At 34.9% G+C, this 20,711-nt stretch overlaps 1 protein-coding gene across 1 annotated transcript; it reads left to right on the top strand.

Annotated features, from left to right (window-relative positions):
- The first annotated feature begins 417 nt into the window (after positions 1-417).
- On the top strand, positions 418-20,592 carry LOC149785199 (ATP-dependent RNA helicase DDX55-like). Its single transcript, XM_089979003.1, has 5 exons — positions 418-853; positions 6,339-6,832; positions 12,335-12,906; positions 15,826-16,063; positions 20,325-20,592. Exons 1-5 carry the CDS (start codon positions 457-459, stop codon positions 20,370-20,372), a joined length of 1,749 nt encoding a protein of 582 aa, XP_089835129.1. The 5' UTR covers positions 418-456; the 3' UTR covers positions 20,373-20,592.
- The last annotated feature ends 119 nt before the right edge of the window (positions 20,593-20,711 follow it).

The following is a 20,711-nucleotide window of genomic DNA, read 5'->3' on the forward strand; positions in this document are numbered from 1 at the left end:
TATCCAATTTTGGATATTATCCCTACGCTGATCGACTCTGAGGTCACGTCTGTATGTTAAGAACAACAAATTAGTTCCAAACACGTGAACAGATTACTTTTGTTAATTTGTATGACTTACTTAGGTCAGTCTAACAAATCTCTCGGAAGCAATTTTAAACTACGCACATCTCTTTTAAATAAAAGTGTGTTAATATGTGTTTTTTCAGGGCGTAAAATTCAATATGTTTATTGGAGCACTTCTGTTTTAAAATCTCAGTGTCGGAAGTGCGTAGTTTTGCTGGTTGTAAAGCTCTTAAATGTCGGAGGTAAATAAATCTTGAGTACAGTTTTCAATCCCATAATGCCTATCCAGGTATTGCTGGAAGGCCAATTAGCGTGAACATGAAAGTGAGGCTGTTAGTTTGTTTGTTTTTTTAAGGCGGAAAGAGTTGCGTCTCTTGTTGGTCCACGCTACATGATGGAGGACACGTGGGGTGAAATCCCTATAACCTTAGAAAAACCTATTTTGTCTGTTTTAAAGAAGTTCCAATTTTACACACCTACCCCAGTTCAAGAAGCATGCATACCCCTGTTTCTAAAAAACAAAGATGTTGCAGCCGAAGCCGTCACAGGAAGCGGGAAAACGTTGGCTTTTGTCATTCCCATGCTTCAAATATTGATGAAGAGAGACGAGCCCTTGAAAAAACAAAGTATTGGCGCAGTGATTATTAGTCCTACACGAGAACTAGCTCAGCAGATTGCTGAAGTTGTTGAACAATTTCTGCGGGAGATTCCACAGTTCACCTGTTTCTTATGTATTGGTGGTGCTACAAACGTCCAGTCGGACATTGAGTCGTTTAAAACCAACGGAGGTATATTTAGCAATGGGGATTTGTTTTTCAGAACTATAGAATATATACAAATTTAATGTTTTCTGCATAATTTCTGTGTAGAATTTTAAAAAAATGAACTAATCGTTATGTACTTTTCAAATACGTTTACAGCTAGCATTCAAGGGTGGCACGATTTACCCAAATAATCGGATTACTGCACTAATACACTAACCACCATGTCGGCTAATTATTCGCGTCGTGTAATTCTGTGCAACGGTACGTCATTTCTGTAAACATTGAATCACGTGTTATTTCTGTTCAAAAATTAATTTTGTATCAAGAAAGAACAATCATACTTTCATTAAGGAAAGTGATATTCATAAAGCATACATCTTGACTCGAAATGCATATGAAAATGTGATTTCTAAATGTCAACATAAAGACCCACTCCAGGACCTTCTTGAACCGGTAATCCAGAAAATCCAATTTACTATGTATATTTTAGAATCATACAACTAAATACATTATATAAAAGAGGGAAATGTATACCTTAAAACAAACTGCATTTTAATCCAAGTTTTCAATTTTGCAAGAAGTCTCACACATACAAAATCGTCTGCTACCCACCGTGTCAACTTGCCGCTAGAATATAAATTCTCAAGAAATTATCCAGCATATAGTCTGTTTTTAAATTCTTAGTAATTTTTTCCCCATCAACAAGACGTAGACACATAACATCCTATTCATTGTTGTTCTCTTCCGCATAATAGTATATATTTTGTTTCATAAAACTTTGAACTTTACTAACTTTTTTACAAGATCGTTCTAGTTTGCTTAATATTTCTTGCCATTTATTGGCATTTTTACCTTGAAATTTGTAAAACTAGTTATAAACCTGACCTAATTACTGGACTGAACTGCTGAAAGAAACAGTACAAAGTGATGTATTTCATTTCTATAGCCCAATGGATAAACATAACATCTTTTCAATGCTATGAGCAGAATAGGCCGCATATCATGATTTGGAAAAACATGGAGGGGTGTCCAAAATTAATATTAAGCATTGCTGTATTTTATTTTCGTCAGTCGGTCGAATTCAATATGCGTTTTGCTTCAGTATTGGAGACGGAAACCTTAAGTGCGCAGAAATGCCTGACGGCATTGTAACTACTGATACAAGCACACGTTACGTTCACAGGGGCTTGTATCATTGCTTACAATTGACCTGTCATACATGTACTACATAATAACTAGTTATTATATAGTACATGTATGACAGGTCAATTGTAAACAACACAGTTTGGTCTGCAACGCGGACAGGTTCTATGGCTCCCAACTACAATGTTATAGCGGGGTCACATTGTATTTAATTTTTATTGTTTGATAGCTTTTCTCAATGGTTATATGTTATGTATATCCATATTTTGTAATCGATCTTTGTCTAAAGTCAAGTTAAAGGTCTACCTGACTGATATTTTTTAAACAACATTATACATAGCTAACATGTATCTATCATTATAGATTATATATTCAGATCATTATTAAATGTAAACATGTTTAACTTAGTTCGAGTTAAAGATACAGCCTTGATTCAGAGCTTAAAATGTTCCATAAACGAAATTTATCATTAAGATGTCAGAGTATTTTTTTAAAGAAATGGTAATTGGGACCTACATGTAAGACAAGGGGAAGTGTATATGAAGTTATTTACCTTAAAATTATTGTTATGTATATTTAATTTGCTTTGAATTTCTTTATTTTATTCATTGTAAACAACTAATACATAGCTAAATTATTTTCTGTGTGCATGGGTTTAAAATCAGTATTATTATTAATAGAAATAAATATGTTTATTTGGGTCTATGTTTTGGAATTTCCTGAGTGTAATCCAGATTATGGTTTTGATTTTGTAAACATCAGGATCATTCTAGAAGGTTATTTTCCATTAAGTAATGTTTTGTTTTGAAAATGCTAATTGTGACCCAAGTTCACAAGTAGAGAACGATATATATATTGTACATAATGTAGCGTGAATGCCCTGAATTGACAAGCCTGTTTATGACTCACACTGCATGTATAGCAGAAGTTGAAGTCATATGCAAGTATTTTCAGTCCTTTCAAGTCTTTTTTCCAGTAATTTGTAACATATCACCAGTTTTTTTGGCATAGAGCTTTAGTGTTTTTGGTCCTTTCCAGTCTTTATGGTAATTTGCGACACAAGACCAGTTTCCGGCATATAATGTGCTATTTTAATTGAAAAATTTCATTTCAGTCCTTCCAAGTCTTTTCCAGTAATTTGTATTATATGATCAGTTTCACACCATTTATTTGGAATGATCTGTTTGGCTTGATTTTGTTTTCTTCATGATGTGATGTCTTATTTGTTTTTCTTTTTATAAATTAGACTTCTACAGCATTGTGTTTACTTAAGAACTATAGTTGGCAGTGTTTCTAAGAACCTTTCATGTGTGCCTTGACTATAAAATGTTGGACATTGGTTGTAAGCCATGAAATGCTATTGGAAAAGGCTTGTTGGCAAAACAGAAAAGAGCCAGAAGTTGTTTGATGGACAATGAAAAGAATACACAGAGCTGTACACTGTAAATGGTGTTATATAACTGTACTGAGACATGTTTTGCAATGTTTTTAAATGATTGTATCATTCTTCTGGCATCCATGCGGTATTTTTCATATTTGTGGTAAATGTCACGAGTTTTTTAGTTGAATCACACATTTTTTCCCTCTTGTCTCCAATTTCTTGCTTTACAATTATGCATCTCTGTAACAGCAATAGGGATTGCTTGTAGGGACTGCTTGGTAACTGGACTGTGTTTTGTTTTCTTGGAAGAAGAGACAAGTCCTAAAATACAGGACACAGTACCATGTTTACAGACATAGAAAATTCCCAGGAAAAGGTTGTCCTCTAAAAGGCAATCATTGTCATTGTAATTGTATTTTAGAACAGACTGCTCCTCCAAAGACTAATCTGATGTACTTCAAAGAAACCATGTTCTGTTGAGTGTACATAATCACCTGCAATTGATTGGCAAATAAATGAAATGATGCCTGTTTTGTTGTAATGGTGTTTAAATTAAAATGGATGATTTGAATATAAATCATGAATCAGGGATGGTCCTGGCTTTTAAAAAGCTGTCGCCAAAATAATCGCCAACCTCAATATTTTGTCGCCAATTTTCAAAAAGTGTTGCCAAAAAAAGTAGTGTACATTTTTCCAAGTGTTAATTTAGTCTATTAATGTAACAGGCAATGAAAATTACAAAAGATGGATTAGTTAATACTTTAATTACAACAAGCATTAACAAAATGTTACAAAGTGTTACATGAAGATCCGTCGCGATTTTAGGGCTGCCCACTTGTTGAATGCAGTTTCAAAGTCTAATTTTTCACATCTGTACATGCTGATTCTCATTAAATTCTCGAGAGATGAGATGCAGAGCTTATTTCTGATGTCAGTTTTTATGAGGTTCATCTTACTGAATCCACGTTCACAGTCCTCAGTGCTGACAGGTGACACCAGTAGTCTCTCAGCAGCCTCCCCCCCCCCTTTTATGGCTAGCTTCACAAAGCTTGTAGCGAATTGCTTCCTAAATCCCAAGAATGATCACTGAATGCTGTATAAATTTTCTCGACAAGAAAAATAGGATCTCCATTCCCACGCATGAAACTTACACGAGTCAACACCTGGCAATATTGGACCGTATATATAAGCGTAAATTCACACCCAATTTAGGGATTCTTTCACTCCTGTATTTTGAGAAATAAATAATTATTATTAATTATGCAAAACTGTTTCTTTTGTGTTTTTTTTGCTATTTCTTGTTGCGGAGTTTAAGTCTCTGCAGCCGTAACACGGGACTGATGGCAAAAGGAAAAGATCAATGAGTAAAATGCTGCACTGGCGACAGATGTAATTGTGATTGAGATTTTTTCCATTTGCTTTGTATTTATACACAGTAGTCGGTACTTCAAAGGTTATCAGTTTTCTATGAAGGTTCAGCAAAACTATTGTATTGGTATATGTATAAAAAAAACAGAAGGATTAGCCATACAATTAATTGTATCTGTTCTATTCGCGTCTTCAGAAGTCGGTCAGTTGTAGGTATAGCGCGGTAGCATGATTGACTGTATCGCAGCATACGGTACTCAGCCCAGATGTCAGCATAAGCAGATTATGATGTAACAATGCACTGTAAAGATAGGGTTGTCAATAAGAACAAAGGATCGTTTGTGTAACAGATTGATTCCAATGCATTGCTTAGTCAAGTTTATGGCTTCCTTTCGTTCTGGCTTTAAATTTATTCAGTCCAAATCCATGATTGTATGTACAAATTAAATAACCAAAAAGTATGTCGCCAAAAAAATCGCCAGATGGGATATTTTTGTCGCCAATAAGGGAAAAAAATCGCAATTTGCGACATTGGCGAAGCCCAGGACGATCTCTGATGAATGTATCAATGGAGACTTTTTAAATTAGTACTGAAAAGTATGTTATGTTGACTTGTTAAACAAGTCAGCAAAATCTGTTTTCATTTTTCAGGAAACTGTCGAAAATGACCCTAATGTCAGCAAAAGAAAAAAATACAGACAAAAAATCATTGAACTAGTGATATTGAAGTATCAGTACCTAAAGCTTGTGTGAAATCTGCAGTCTTAAGGTACATGCATTAGGCACTATCCATGTACAAAGATACTTAATCTTTTCTGTAGAGCCCATGTTATATCCCACCTTTATTGGTTAGGGTCAACTCTAAAGGCATTTAACACAGTTTATTATTTAACATATATATTTTGAATTTGTTGGGGAATGTTTTTGCATATAAGGCTGCTTGGTTTATGTTTTACATTCCTTTGTTTCATGTAACGATGGTAATTCGCATTTCCACATTGAGTACAGTGTAATGCCAGGTGTTTACTCATGCGAGTTTCTTTGGTTGGAATGGAAATGCTATTTTACTTGCAGAGGAAATTACACAGCATTGTAAGCATTTTAAGTGATCTTTTCCAAGGTTTAAATTGATTGTTCCCGGCTTTAAAATATTGTTATTACGCCTCCTGAATGTATGGTCATACAAAGGGGTTTTCACCAAAAGGCTTCTTATGGTGTCTACTAGTTCATAAATGAAAATAGTGCAGAACTCCTGCTGTTTCAGATTAGTCTTGGGTATGTGAGAAAGCTTGCCAGTAGCTTCTTGTGGGTCAGTGGTTCTTTCTGGGGTTTTCCCAGGTTCTTCCTCCACCATTAATACTGGCTGCCATGTATAGCCTATCGTGTGCTGAAAAATGGCATAAAACCCTTTAAAAACAAAACAAAAGGGGGGCAGGTGTAAACTAAGACGAAAAATATTTAATTTCAGTTCTATTTACAATAGAAATTTTTGGTAACAAACTTGGTTAAGTTTAGATAATATAATATTCTTAGCTTATAATGCAGCAATGATAGCTTATAATCAAGTACTTGCTTACGTGAATTTCAACACAAACATTTCCCTTTTATTCCTTTCAGGAAACATTATTGTGGCAACTCCAGGCCGATTAGAAGCCTTATTAGAGCACAAAACATCAGGAATAAACCTTTCAGCGTGCATGAGATCCCTTGATGTGCTTGTGCTTGATGAAGCTGATAGACTTCTTGATATGGGGTTTGAGGCCAGCGTTAATACGATACTTAGCTATCTTCCACGACAACGTCGAACAGGACTTTTCTCAGCTACACAGACTGATGAGGTTGAAAAGTTGATCAGAGCAGGGTTGCGGAATCCTGTGCAGATAACTGTAAAAGAAAAAAGGAGGGGGAAAATGGAATTAGGAAATTCCATTCAGAGGACACCTTCTACACTTAATAACTATTACATGATAGTATCAGCTGAGGATAAGTTAAATCAGCTGATCACATTTTTGGTGACTCATCAAAAGGAGAAAATCATGGTGTTTCTCAGCACATGCATATGTGTGGAGTACTTTTCTAGAATTCTTCCTGCAGTCCTTAGGCACATACAGGTTTGGTTTTATTGTGATTCTTGCATAATATCAGCAGAGCAAGTCATTGTTCTGATCAGTTTTTACCTTTCTGCCTTTATTGTTGAAACAGTTAAGAATATTATTTATTCCCAGTTTACCATCTACAGTCACTTCTCATTCTGTAGTAAAGATCAGACCAGAGATAACAAAAGATGCACAATCTTGAACTTGTCTTCCTGATGAAGCATCTTCAGATATTCCTCGTTATAAACCTCAGAAAAATACAATCTCCGTTCAGACAACATTCAGTAATGCCCCAACACCAAAATCGTCAACAGTAAAAAGAAATTGAACTCTAACAGGCAGCACAGGGGGTATGATGACCCAATAAAGCTGTATAATATTGTTGATGTTAAAGATATGATTGCTTAAGAAATGGCTCCATGTTCTTGAGGCAGCTTGAGACCTACAATTACTACACCATCTCTTCTTCCTTGGAATTACCAACATCACGCTTAAAAATTACTATATTTTTAAGATCTACTCTTAGACTTTTTTCAGGTATTCGGGAGGAGCTTCTGTTGTAGAGAACATGAAGGCCCATTGTAATGCCATTCTTTTAAACAAAAATTTACAAGCCATTGCTGTAATCTTCACTATTCCTTCAAGTGATTACATTTTGTTCTAATTAAATACCAACTTAACAACCAAATGAATTTGAAAATCTCTTTTAACAGCTCCCAGCCTCATTTGTTCTACTCAGGGAGTTCATTGGCCATAACTCAGGGAGTTCAGTGCCCATAACTGCCGATAATATTTTATGGAGATCAAAGTACATAAATGACAGGCAAAAAGGTAGAAGATTTAATTTCCAGACATGATTTATGTCTGTGTAACACCAAGTCACCAGCATACATCCAGGAACGGGTAGATATTGATGCATTGATCTGATTATTTGTTCTCTACTTTTGGAAGGTCGCCAGTGTCCATTACAGCAGTGACCACTTCCCTCTAAACAACATTACCATCAATGAGCCAATTTCACACTGGAATTTAAAGAAGCCAACTGGCTCAAGTTTGAAACACTTTGCAAAACTAAACTGAACAGAGATATCTTTGTAGACATCCATGATCCTGCTCAACAATATTACATGTATTATACTGCACAAGAATCCAGTCCGAAGTCCTCATCTATCTTTCAAAGAACCCCAAAAAGCATGGTTCACTAAAGATTTTAGAGAACCTTTATTAGATTAAACTGAACTATGGTTGTGTTGTTTCCAATTCAGCCAGATGCTTGACCCGATTCACCATCAAGCAATATGGCTGTTTGGGAGCATTTATGACATCTGCATGTTAAAACTTGGATGAAGTTAATGAGCCACCTCGGTCATATGAGAGAGGAACATAATCTGTATGGCGTAAAATTAAGATACAACCCTTTAAACCCTGCTTTTACATCTACCTGAATACAGAATATACCAAAATAAACCCGACACCATTCCTACCTTTGGCATGAAAACATCTTCCTGTCTTGACATTAAGAAAGTTGATCTTTCAAAACCCCAATAGCCATTTGTTTCTGTAAGACCTGTCTGTCTCCAAAACCAAAGTACTTTTTACACTGCATGAAAGCCTTCTCATTTTCCTGACTCTTACAATGACCTTGATCTACACAAGAATTTACAATGACAGATCAAATGATTTTGAAAAGGCTGCTAAAGCTTTCATTAGTGGAAACCACACTACGAACGTTCACTTGCCAGATGGTTAGTCAATATTTTTTGCCAAAATCTGGGATATAGACCTTGCCTAGAAAAATATTGAACCAAGCATATTTTAAACTATCACCTCGGATTCACTATCATTACTAAGGTCAATACACAGTAGAAAGTTGGAAAATCCATTATTGAAGAATATTCTCGTCAAACATTTCGAGCTATATATCTCGTACAGTATAGTGTACTGTTGGTTACTCAGCCATGCTAGTATTAAAGGTAATGAAAGAGCAGACCATGCCGTTAAAAAAGCCCATTCTCTTCAACCATCTGATTTTAAAATACCATACACTGATTTTAAATCTGGTATTAAAAATACCTTATTTAGTAAGTGGCAGGTTTCTGAGAATGCTGCTGTCAATAACAAGCTCCATTTTATCAAACCTACATGTACCTTAGGTGATTGGTCTATTTCCTACATATCCATCCATAGGAATGAGGCAGTCATTGCAAGAATTAGAATTGGTCACACTTATATAATCCATTCCTACAAATTAAGGGGCAAAAACTTAACTGACTGCATTTCTTGCTATGAACCCTTCACCATGAATGCTTTTTGATAGATTGTTTTGATCTCCAACCTACACGCAATCATTACTACAATGTACAGCACATGAAGGAACTTTTTTTATTTGACATTTTAAATTTCTTGAGGGATGTTAACATTTATTCTAAAATATAGCTTGTGTGCAACCCCATTTCCATTAACACATTAACCCATGGAGGTTTTTGTAGTTTTCTCCTGAAATTCGAGTAGGAAACACATTTTGAAAGCTATTTCTGAATAAATCCTAATAAATCAACATCCAGGTGATTTTCCAATAATATAATGCCTCGTTGTGTTAGAAACATCGTTTTTCATTGGCTATTTGGCACACACATGCTTAACAGGCCCATTATTTTCGTATCGAGACCACTCTTTATTCCAAATGCCCATCTTTTTCTACTTTTTGCAAAGGTTCATCTGTCTGTTTGAAGTTCATACCGGTCTGCCTTAGATCTGAGACTAAAAAGTCTAAAATCCAGACACAAAATCAGATTCTGACCATGGGCAAATTTTTGGTGGAAAAAACTTGGTATCATTGTAGAGCTACATCTGTCTACCTTTCTATAATACCACCCACTTTAGTATATCATGCATGACCTTGATGCTACAGAGCTCGGCAGTATGATACTACCTCCTGCCACATAAACTCGTCACCAGGGGTTAATGTGTTAGTGTTTCTAAGCAACATGTACACTTTTAATCACTCTAATTTTTTAATTTTATCTAATAACCCTTTCTACACCATTTACATCCCTCATTGATTGGGAACCTTCATACATTTTTACCATCTCATTGTGTTTTCTTTTTCACTTTTATCGGTTGTTGGTAATAAACTCTGATACATATGTTTTTATCATGTAACCTATTTTGTTGCGCATTATAGCCATACAATCCATTATCAAAATAAGGTAATTGGTTACGGACCCTTCCTACAATGTTGTAATGAGAAAGAGCTGGACAGTGCTAGTTCAGAAGTGTGTAGCCCTTTGAGTTAGAAAAATCATTTTGCATACTATAATTTAAAATGGTCACTCTATGGATAAAAATTATTCTGTTGGCTTGAATTTATGTGTATGCTAATGAACATCTTGACTATAGTCTGAACCAGTAAATTTGTAGCCAGTACTATTTTTTATACTTTCCTGGTGATGATTGACAGTTTTATGCAGATGATAATTCAGATATTGTGTTTCACTCTTGATTCTATGTTTTTCTTTCTTTCTTGGAACTTTAATACTTGAAGACAGCGTCATCTGTGTCTTTCGGTTTTTTAACGTACTCAAGCCAAAAGCGAGCTTTATCTATTAACACAGTAAATCTTGTCTGGTCTCTTCATCATGCTTGGTATACACATATAACCTCTTTTATTCCGCTGCATATTCTTCAACAGTCCCCATATTTCTTGTCTGGGAGACTAAAACTGAGTACCATGTTTTTGCAGTAACTTGACTGGCTAATTTTCTGCATAATGCTTCATAATTTGCACATACTTTGTGAGTCAGTTATCCTTAAATGAATTCACCTGTAGCACCTTGTAACCTTGGAAGTAATTGATATTAAAATTTTGTATCCTGCATCCGCCTGTTGAATGGCAAATCCTTCAGATCTGTTGAACCACACATTCCAGCTCTCTTTTCCAATAAAGGGTGGTAACTTGTGGCCTGTGCTTTTTCTCATTCTTTACCCAATGCTGCTGTTATAACTCTCTGATAATAAACTTCCATTCGCATATTTCTTTGGACAAATATTGACATTTTAGTGCTTCTCTGGGAGGATTGACTTGCCTCCCCTGGTGCAGAGAGCTTTTTGTCATCACCTTGTCCAATATTCTGAACAGTTCTGTGATATGTAGTCCTCTGTTCTCTATGAACTTTCCTTTCGTCAGCATTAATTCTGAACGAAGCTGCTTGTTGCTCATCTGCATCAACCATAAAAGTGTTTTCTAACTTGGATACCTTCTTTTCCATTGCATACATAGATCTGGATAAGTCCAGATCCTGTGTAGGCTGGTTCCATAAGAAAGCCTCAAAATTTTCGGCATCTCTACCCGAAGTAAAACACCAGTATCGCCAGTATTTCAAGATAATGATACCCTTGGATTTGATGAATCGTTCTGATTACCCAGCACACCTTCCGCAGCAGGCATAATAGTGTCCATTGAAGCTGTATCTTGGGAAGTGGGACTGTTACAAACATCAAGTGACATGCAACTAATTAAATCCACCGTCATTGTATTCATGCCATTGGTCATCCAGTTCACTCTTTCAGAACTTGTTTCACATTGCTATTTTTTTATGGGCAGGAGACCCTGTCTGCAGAATTTCCATTGAAATCTTTGTCATTGAGTTTCACTTTTCTAAAGCTACTTTTAAAATGTTTCTTGTTTTAAAACTATGTCTGTTTTATCCAAATGTACCATATGTACACTTTTAGTCTAATGCTAAATCTTGGAGACATATCAATGGATTTGAATCCCGCAGGTGTCACCAAAACAGTGCGACATGCTAAGATAGTGTGTGTATAAGTGAATATCAGCATTGCATATGTATATATAGTTATCAGCAGTTGTATTTCCAACATATGAATGTGTGTGTGCATATGCATCATAAAATTAATTGAATAACCATACTCTGTGTTTAGGTTCCTCAATTTATTGCAAAAATAATTTAATCAGACTCAACAATAACATGTAAACATGTACCTAAACAATAAGCATAATAATTAAAATAATTTAAAATATTTTATTTAATGATAATGGCACACTGGTGAATATCACAGTAAAATAAACAAAATAAAACTTGGGTTGATAACTAAAATCGCAAACACACCATTTGAAATGAATATTATAATGGAACTGTAATGACAAATTCAGGTCATATGAACAATTCAACTTCATTCCAATCTTTGATATACAAGAATTAAAGCTGTATGCTAGTACAAGATGAAATAGTAGAAAATTGTATATATGTATCCATAATTTTTATTTCTGACTTAAATTGGGGATGGTTCCCTTTGATAAATGTTTGACCATTCCTCCCAATTCCACCAAACCTCTGGTTTATATACCTCATGAAATCCCATAAGGCTTGTGGAATTCTGGAGATAAAATAGAACCCTAAATTGCTTTTATTACTATTTTAAGTATACAGTACATAGTTTGAAAATATTTGTTCATGTATTTTATTGTCATCTGTTTTTTTTTTTCTTTCTCTTCAGGTGTTAAGTATTCATGGTAAAATGAAGAAGAGGAACACGGTGTTAGACAAATTCAAACATTTGCCAAATAGTGTTTTATTGTGCACAGACGTCATGGCTAGAGGTATTGACATTCCAGAGGTTCATTGGGTAATTCAGTATGATCCTCCGAAATCACCTGCTGCATTTGTCCATCGTTGTGGCCGCACGGCCAGAATAGGTCACATGGGCAGTGCAATTGTCTTTCTTCAGCCTCATGAGGACATTTTTGTAAAATTTATTGAGATTAATCAGAAAGTTCCTCTGTTAGAGATGAAACAAATGCCAAATGTTGAAAATTATATACCCAAAGTACAGACTTTAGCTGTAAATGACAGAGCTGTGTTCGAGAAAGGGATGCAGGCCTATGTCAGCTTTATTCAGAGCTATGCTAAACACGAATGTAACATGATTTTTCGAATAAAAGACCTTGATTTTGGCAAGCTAGCTTCAGGTTTCTGTCTCCTAAAACTCCCAAAGATGCCAGAATTGAAAGGAAAGACAATTGAGAACTTTGTGCCAGTTCCTATTGATACAGATACAATACCTTTCAGGTGAGTACACTGCTGGCCTCATGTATACTGTCCAAACCCTTTACAGTAATCACATTTATTCTGCAATTTCTTCTTCAGATACTACTACTTGAAGATCCTAGGCTAAAACATTAAGCATTTAGCTAAAAAGCTCTTTGCCTACCTAGGTAGCAGTTAGATGGAGTGATCTCTCTTATTTCAAGGATTGGCATCAAATCTGATGAAAACTTACCACTTCTGCTTGTGCTGAGTCACATGCTTCCTCTGAAGGGAGTTCTCGTAAATCAAGCCACAAATACTCTGGAAGTTATTCTACATACAAGTAGGAGTTTTTTTCTTAAGAAAGTGAAGTACCAGTATACACCATGTACAATTATCCAGTTTGTCAAGCAATTCTTATAAAATGTACATTGAAAGTGACAATTGTTTTACTAAACTTTTATTGTCGATAAATCTGCAACTGCATTATTTCATATATTTGCGTTCATTAAAAATCCAAGTTTTTTAAAAGTAATCAGTAGAACAAATAACAGACCCAGATCTGCCAGTGCATTTCACATTTGCTGATCAGGTCTATGTTGTTTACAGTTGGGCTTAGCTCACAAGCAAGTATTTAATTCCTCTGTGGTTGTGGTTCAGTTAGCGTATATTTACAACTAGTGGGTCCTGTCCAGACCAGCCTAAATCAGCCATATAGATCACTGTCCTAAATTTCATTGTACACTGGTTTGTGCTTCTCTCATGGTACACTGGTTTGTGCATCTCTGGGTTTAAGATAAATTTTTCTTGATTATGGTTTGTACTTAAATCTTTTTGTTTTCAGGTGTAATTTACTCCATAGATACGTCACATAGAGCACTACACCTTTCAGTGAAAATTGTAAGCTACATTTCATGGCTTGTTGATTTGTGCTTACCTATGGATTGAGCTAAAACCTTTTAAGGTTTGCATTGTTGTCTTGGACACTGATGCTCTGTGTCACACATGTAGGTATTGAGATATGTCTATCTGATTCAAATAAAAAAGTATATAAATATTTCTACCATTTTGAATGAAAATGAATATATAATATTCATGGTTTACAATCTGGAAATATTGTCAGTGGAGGTTTTGTTGTTTATACTTAGCCCTTTACCTCATGCAAGCGTCTTTTGACGCCTCTACTCCATTTGCATGGAAGCGCCTTTTGACGCCTCTACTCCATTCGCATGGAAGCGCCTTTTGACGCCTGCTGTAAACATCAGCCATTTTGAGCTGGTTTTCATAGTGCCACCTTCTGGGGAAACCCCCCTGTTAGATACTACATTCATTTCTGCGAATGACAATTATGTCAGATCTCGTGGTCGCTGTTTATGCACTGGTTGATATCTGCTATTTAAAGTAACTGGGTCATAATCTCCACTCTCCAAAATGGCAGTCGCGGATTTCATTCAGTACTTACGAAGTTTTCACGATTAGAATCACAACTATGAAAGATTCAATAACTTAGGTAAAGGCTCTGATATTGATGTAGGCAGCAATTAGTTTTTATAAATTATCAAATTCAGACGACTTAAGGATGTAGACGCAGACGAAAAACATGTAAATTTCTTAGCTTCGAGTATGGGAAATGGCAGCTTTGGTTGGTCACGCGGCCTCACTGACACGATGGTGAATGAGTTCTCTCAAGATTTTAAAGCACATAAAAAATTCTTCCGTGAAAAATAATTACACAGCTATAACAATCAAGACTTTTCTCTTAAATTTTTCCACATATAATAGATGTGTACTAAAAATGTAAAATGGTGAAAATTGCTGTTAAAAGTAACATACACTACATTGCTTAACAGTTCACAAGCAGGATTTCATTCAGTACTTATGAAATTTTCACGATTAGAATCACAACTGTGAAAGATTCAATAACTTAGGTAAAGACTCGGATATTGACATAGGCAGCAATTAGTTTTTATAAATTATCAAATTCAGACGACTTAAGGATGTAGACGCAGACGAAAAGCATGTAAATTTCGAATATGGGAAATGGCAGCTACGATTGGTCACACGGTCTCACTGACATGACGGTGAGCGAGTTCTTATGATTTTAAAGCACATACAAAATTCTTCCGTGAAAAATAATTACACAGCTATAACAATCGGACTTTACTCTTAAATTTTTCCACATATAATGGATGTGTACCAAAAATGTAAAATGGTTAAAATTGCTGTTAAACATAACATACACTACATTGCTTAACAGTTCACAGGCAGGCCTATGTGTATCCGGTCGACTAGGTAACGGGTGTTTTATTTATAGCATGCTGCATTTTGTCACTATGCTCTATGAGGTAAAGGGTTAATACAGTGCAGGTTGTAAAAATGGCCAGCTCGTCTGTGTTAGGTCAACCCAAGCTATATACTGGGTATAATAATGTCATTTAAGCACAAAAATGGCTATATGTTGCATATTAAGTTCTAAAACTTAAGAAATTGTAATTATATAAAAAAACTTTAAGACTTGATAAAATTAGAGAAAAACTATTTGGTTACAAAACTGTTGACAGGCGAGAGCCTTTCATGACCAGGTAATATTTCATATAGTGAAAACAGTCTTTAACTAGAGGATTTTAAAACTCATAACAAGTGACCTCTTCAGTCTCTTATTACATTGATATTTTTATTAATGTGTCCACATATTAGAAGGGTCTAAAAATATCTTGAGGGCTGTTTTGACTCCGCATGAAATGTTTTCAAGGTTTGAATCAATTAGGGCATCTAGCTTTGATATGTGTTTACAAAAGCAAATTGAAACAAAAAGTTGTCACCAAAAAATGATTTGTTGCTACCAAAGGTAAGGAATTGAGCAAGCAAGTTAAGTTTTATCAGTGTGAATCTTCTGGCATTTGCTGCTATGGAAGTTTTGTTTTTTAAGTTTAAATTAAATTGGTCTTTCATTCCCTGCAGAGATAAAGCACGCGAGAAGCAGAGACTTGTAAGACTACAGGGTGAAGGTCAGGGCAAAGAGCTAAAGCTGAAGAGGCCACACAAATCTGAGGCATGGTCACAGCAGAAAGCCAAAAAGGAGAGAAGAAAGAAAAGGAAGGAGATCAAGTCTCAGAAAATGAAAGAAGAATTGACAGAGGATGATATAGATGACCTGGAGGAAGATATTAAACTGATGAAGAAGCTAAAGAAAGGAAAGGTACTCATCAACTTTTTCAAATGTACCATTGTTGCTTGCTTACAAGTTGAGTACAACTGCAAATTGCACAAACCCACATATGCTGTTGCATAATGCACTGGTTGATCTGGGTTTTTGTACTTTTTGAGTAATCAGGAGAATGAACAAGAAAGACATGATCTATTGGCACAATATGCTACAGCAAATCAGGGTCCAAGTTTGCAGCTGTACTTTAATGATACGCAAGTAAAGATGGTATATAGAATTAATTTTAACAGTTATTTGCTACATTTTAGAATATTGTTTTATTTTAGAATATGACACATTGTGATTGATTCTTCCAAGAGGAACGTGCAGGTTATTGTTGATAATACTTAACTTTCCTGTTTTTTAATATTTAAAACAAAAATTAATTATTTATTCATCATTTATTTTTCAGTGAGTGATGATATTGTTCACTTAACTAAGTTTAAATTTATATGGAAAGTTAGATGTGCTTTATTTAAGTGTCTGAAGATGACAGGATTCACATGAACCTTGAAAGTACTTGAATTTAGGTGTTTACCTTGAAAATTACTTGAATCTGAGGTCAACTCCAAAAAGTACTGGAAAAAGTACTTGTAAAGAAGTCTTTAAAATGGGGATGAATTTCGAAACAGAAATATTTCATTGAAAACACCAGTTTACTATCATAATCATCAAGAAAGAAAATATCTGTTAAACAAAGTTAGCGACCAGTCATCCTGAAATTTAATAATTTAGTACTGGTTCACTTACATATTCAGTATGATTTCCACTTGGGTTACTTGCCATGCTCATTAGTACTCTGTAACATTTGGGATTTATAGTACCACATGATGCAAAGGAATGAATGCAGTGTTGTCTAGGCCATTCAAACTGATACAGAACATTGGTCAAGTGCTATGCACATTCCACATATGGAAAAGGCCAAGCAATAAACAAAGAAGTGTGTCTTGTAATTGTGAAAAGAAGTTAGATCTATTCAGCAGAGCTACTGCCAGGCTATAGGATCACACATTTCTCACAGAAATGGCCCAGAGTCATGTAAGTTTTCAAATCCAGTTGGGGAAACATCTTTTAAGATTCCTGTGGTCCCTGAAAATTTCATAGACCCAGTGCACAATTTTTGGGTTTTTTTTTTTTTTTAAACTAAGTTGATCAGATTGTCTGTTTTGCCTTTTCTTCATGATCTCAAATTATCCTATATTTATGGAGAATATTAGTTGAATACAAGCATTTTTGTGATGGAGATCTATTGGAGTAATTACAAAAAACTATGGAGGTATTCTAATTGCATTGTTTCCTAGCTGTGTATAGTATATGGATCAGTGATCAGCCATTAGAGAAATGTTTAAAGTGCAACAGCAATGTGTCATATTGAAACAAAAGATAACTGATTTCTTTAGGAAAATCATTGATATGGAAAGATCGTCTATTGAGGATGAAATATCAGATGGTTTGCTGCTAACCAATCATAGCACAGAAAACATTGATGTAGAAATAACCAACATGGTGTCAGTTGCTATAGTTTAGGTCTTGCAGAAAATTTGATACATAGACAGAAGTATCTATGGAAGAACATGCATAAAATGTGGAAAATTGTGTTTGGATATATATCTTGAAAACCAGTTCCAGAATTTATTTGGACTGACCATAATTGCAGTGGTTCTGTCTTGATATAAAGCTGATTGTGATAGTGGATTCAGTTCTCAAAGCAGAAATTACACTACTCCAAGATATAGAGTAACCACAGACTTTGAAACTCTATCACTGTTGTAAGAAAATATCAGAGTATCAGAAAAAGAAATGAAACAAAATAAAGGCAAAAAAGTGTTTTGTTTTTCATTTATTTTTAAGATACGCTGACATTTTCTTACCGCATTGATAGAGTTTCAAAGACCTGTGGGCTAACATCTGAAACAGTAAATCAACTGATGACTGTACAGATGTGTGTATATGTGTTCCAATAAATCTCCAGTTTGCAGAGGCTTTCTGAAGGGGAGTGATATGAAACAAAATGCTTGTTTTAAATTATGTGTTTCTACACCTCATAATTTTGTTGTTGACCATCAGCTACCATTTGGCATAGTTTACCACCCCACCCCATGACCCCCCCACCCCTAAAGATAGGTGTGAGGGACCTAACCCTGTTAAGAAAATTTCTGGCAGCATTCCTGTGATCATTGCTAGATGTGGTTACCTTACATCCTACTGATGGACTATTACTATCGACTTGCATATACTAGTCAGATTATCAATGATCATAGTCACAATGTGGCATGTTTTTCATTTGGACAAAACTAGAAAATTACTTGTAGGAAACAGTGGTTATTTTTATTTAGCTCATTTGAGAAAGAAATACCATATAATTATTGCTCTTCACAAAAACTATATGCATTTGACCTTAATTTTAAAGATCCCACCATCATTATAACTAGGATCTTGAAGAGCTAAAGTAACCTCGGCCAAATCAGTGAGTACAGAAGCTTTGAAGTCTCATGGCAAGCATTAAAAGCATATAAAATATGACACATAACAGCATGAATTTAGAATATATTGGACATAAATACAGCAAACTGCAAATGAGAGTGGTAACTCCGAATCACACATACATGGGACGATCATACTACCATGCTCATGCCATTGGACCCATGATCACATCATACTACCATGCTCATGCCAATGGACCCATGAGCTGTCTTTACCTAGTCCTAGTTTAACATCAAAATATATCGCAGCTCTTGTTCAAAATGAAACACTTATTGTGATATTTGGTGAACTCCACATACCATGATCAACATTTTTAATAAATTAATGTGCAGTTAATTAGGGCACTTGAAAATTAAATTTATATTCTTTTATTTCCTGATATCTGTATGAACTTTGTAAGAGATCAGCTCATGAAGGGAAAGATGTGTTCTTATTTTTATCAGTATTGTGTATTTTTAAAAACTAGTATGATCCGCTTTTCTCCTGACTTAAATCCGATTTTTCCTGATGTTGTCCATTTTTTTAATCTCCGATCTTTTTTTTTAAAAAATGGTGTGTTCGGTCCCATTCTGCAATGACCCTTGTAACGTATTCGTTTGATATATTAGTTAGCAACTCTCGTAAAGAGTATTCTGATTGGTCGAAAATTTAAATTCATCCAATGAATCTTCGTGTAATGGAAACTGATGGCTGTGGAAAGAAGTAGCATGCTTGGAGCAAAAAAAATGGCGTCCCAAGTTGTTGAAAGAGACCGTGACATGAGAAGTTTAGATAAAGGTTTAAAAACCATATCGAAATGGGAATGGCTAGAGCAAAAAGTCGACGTAAGTTTAGTTGGTCAGTTTATAAGAAAACTGAATGCTAGAGGACTGATATTTTGTGACCTCTGCTCTACGTCAATCGCAGTTGGAAGATTTTGGAATGGCACCTACAAAAGAAGCTGCATATGGAAAAATTAAAGCATAGAAGGCATCAGGAAAAAGTGCAATTAATTGCTATAAGAAGAAAAATGTCTTGTACGAGAAAACAGATATAGCTCTCTGTCAGAATAGGTGCACTGCATGTCGCCAATACAAGCACCAGCTTGAAAGGAAGAAAGGCTCTCATTGAGAAGGAAAGAAAGGATTGCACATTGAACAAAAAAAGTCAGTCAAAAAGAAAGGCTAAACAAATCTTTGCCAAAGCAGCAAAAAGAGCTCGACTGGAATATCGACAGGTTGTGTCCATTGGAGAAAAAGACAAGTGAATGTATGGGATTATTTGTATATTGTTGATGTTCTTGGGTGTTTATTTTACAGATTTGTTATGAAAAGAGAGAAGTATAATATATTTGCTGCAAAAATTCAGAAATTATTTTTACTTAATTACGATATGAACACTTTAAATGCACATGAAATAACTAAAGCACCAATATTATTGGAGAACAAATTCATGTGACAATATAAATTACGAAATTATTCAAGTCAGGTTGAACTTTTTGGTAAGTTTGTTAGTTTTTTAAATGATTATTTTGTTATATATTATGATCATAAGTTGCACCAGGAGCAGTTTTTATGAGGACCCCCAAACCCCCCTTTCAAATTTTCAGATTTTGGGCGGAATACCAAAATCATGATTGCTTATCTCAAGACAAAAGTGACAAAGATTTATATTTCCTTTAGTTAGAATACCTCAGATTTAGTTTTCTACATGAAGTACATTGTTGTTTACGTTGTTGTTGAAAGAATTGTCCCCCTGAATTGAAAGAAAACCATCTTTCTTTTTTTTTCAGATTTCCCAAGCTGAATTTGATAAAGAATTTGCAGAAGACGAATTATGAACATGTTTGAAATAGGGTTATGTAGACCATCATGATTTCATTTAAGGAAAATTTTACAAGCTTTTGGTTACGGGTTACTAGAAACAACGAAAGACATTGAAAAACCGAAATACACATGTATTTACATGTTCTCTCTGTATATATTGGTTTCCACACACAAATTATTATTTGTTTTTGTTTGAATAATAATATAAAGCAAAATAAAATATGATTTATGTGATTTTGATATGAATTATTTACTTTTTTCCTATTTATAGCACAATTATTGTAATGATGTCACTCGGTCGTACTTGATTCAACAGACCTGATACATGGCGTATCGTAGTAATACATACACAG

Source organism: Sinohyriopsis cumingii, chromosome 13 (assembly GCF_028554795.1).
Source record: "Sinohyriopsis cumingii isolate HCF-2022 chromosome 13, ASM2855479v2, whole genome shotgun sequence".
NCBI lineage: Eukaryota > Metazoa > Mollusca > Bivalvia > Unionida > Unionidae > Sinohyriopsis > Sinohyriopsis cumingii.

Coding starts and splice junctions, on each gene's coding strand:
- LOC149785199 (XM_089979003.1), top strand. CDS start 457: ATGATGGAGGACACGTGGGGTGAAATCCCTATAACCTTAGAAAAACCT. Junction 854..6,338: donor GTCGTTTAAAACCAACGGAG/GTATATTTAGCA, acceptor TATTCCTTTCAG/GAAACATTATTGTGGCAACT. Junction 6,833..12,334: donor CAGTCCTTAGGCACATACAG/GTTTGGTTTTAT, acceptor CTTTCTCTTCAG/GTGTTAAGTATTCATGGTAA.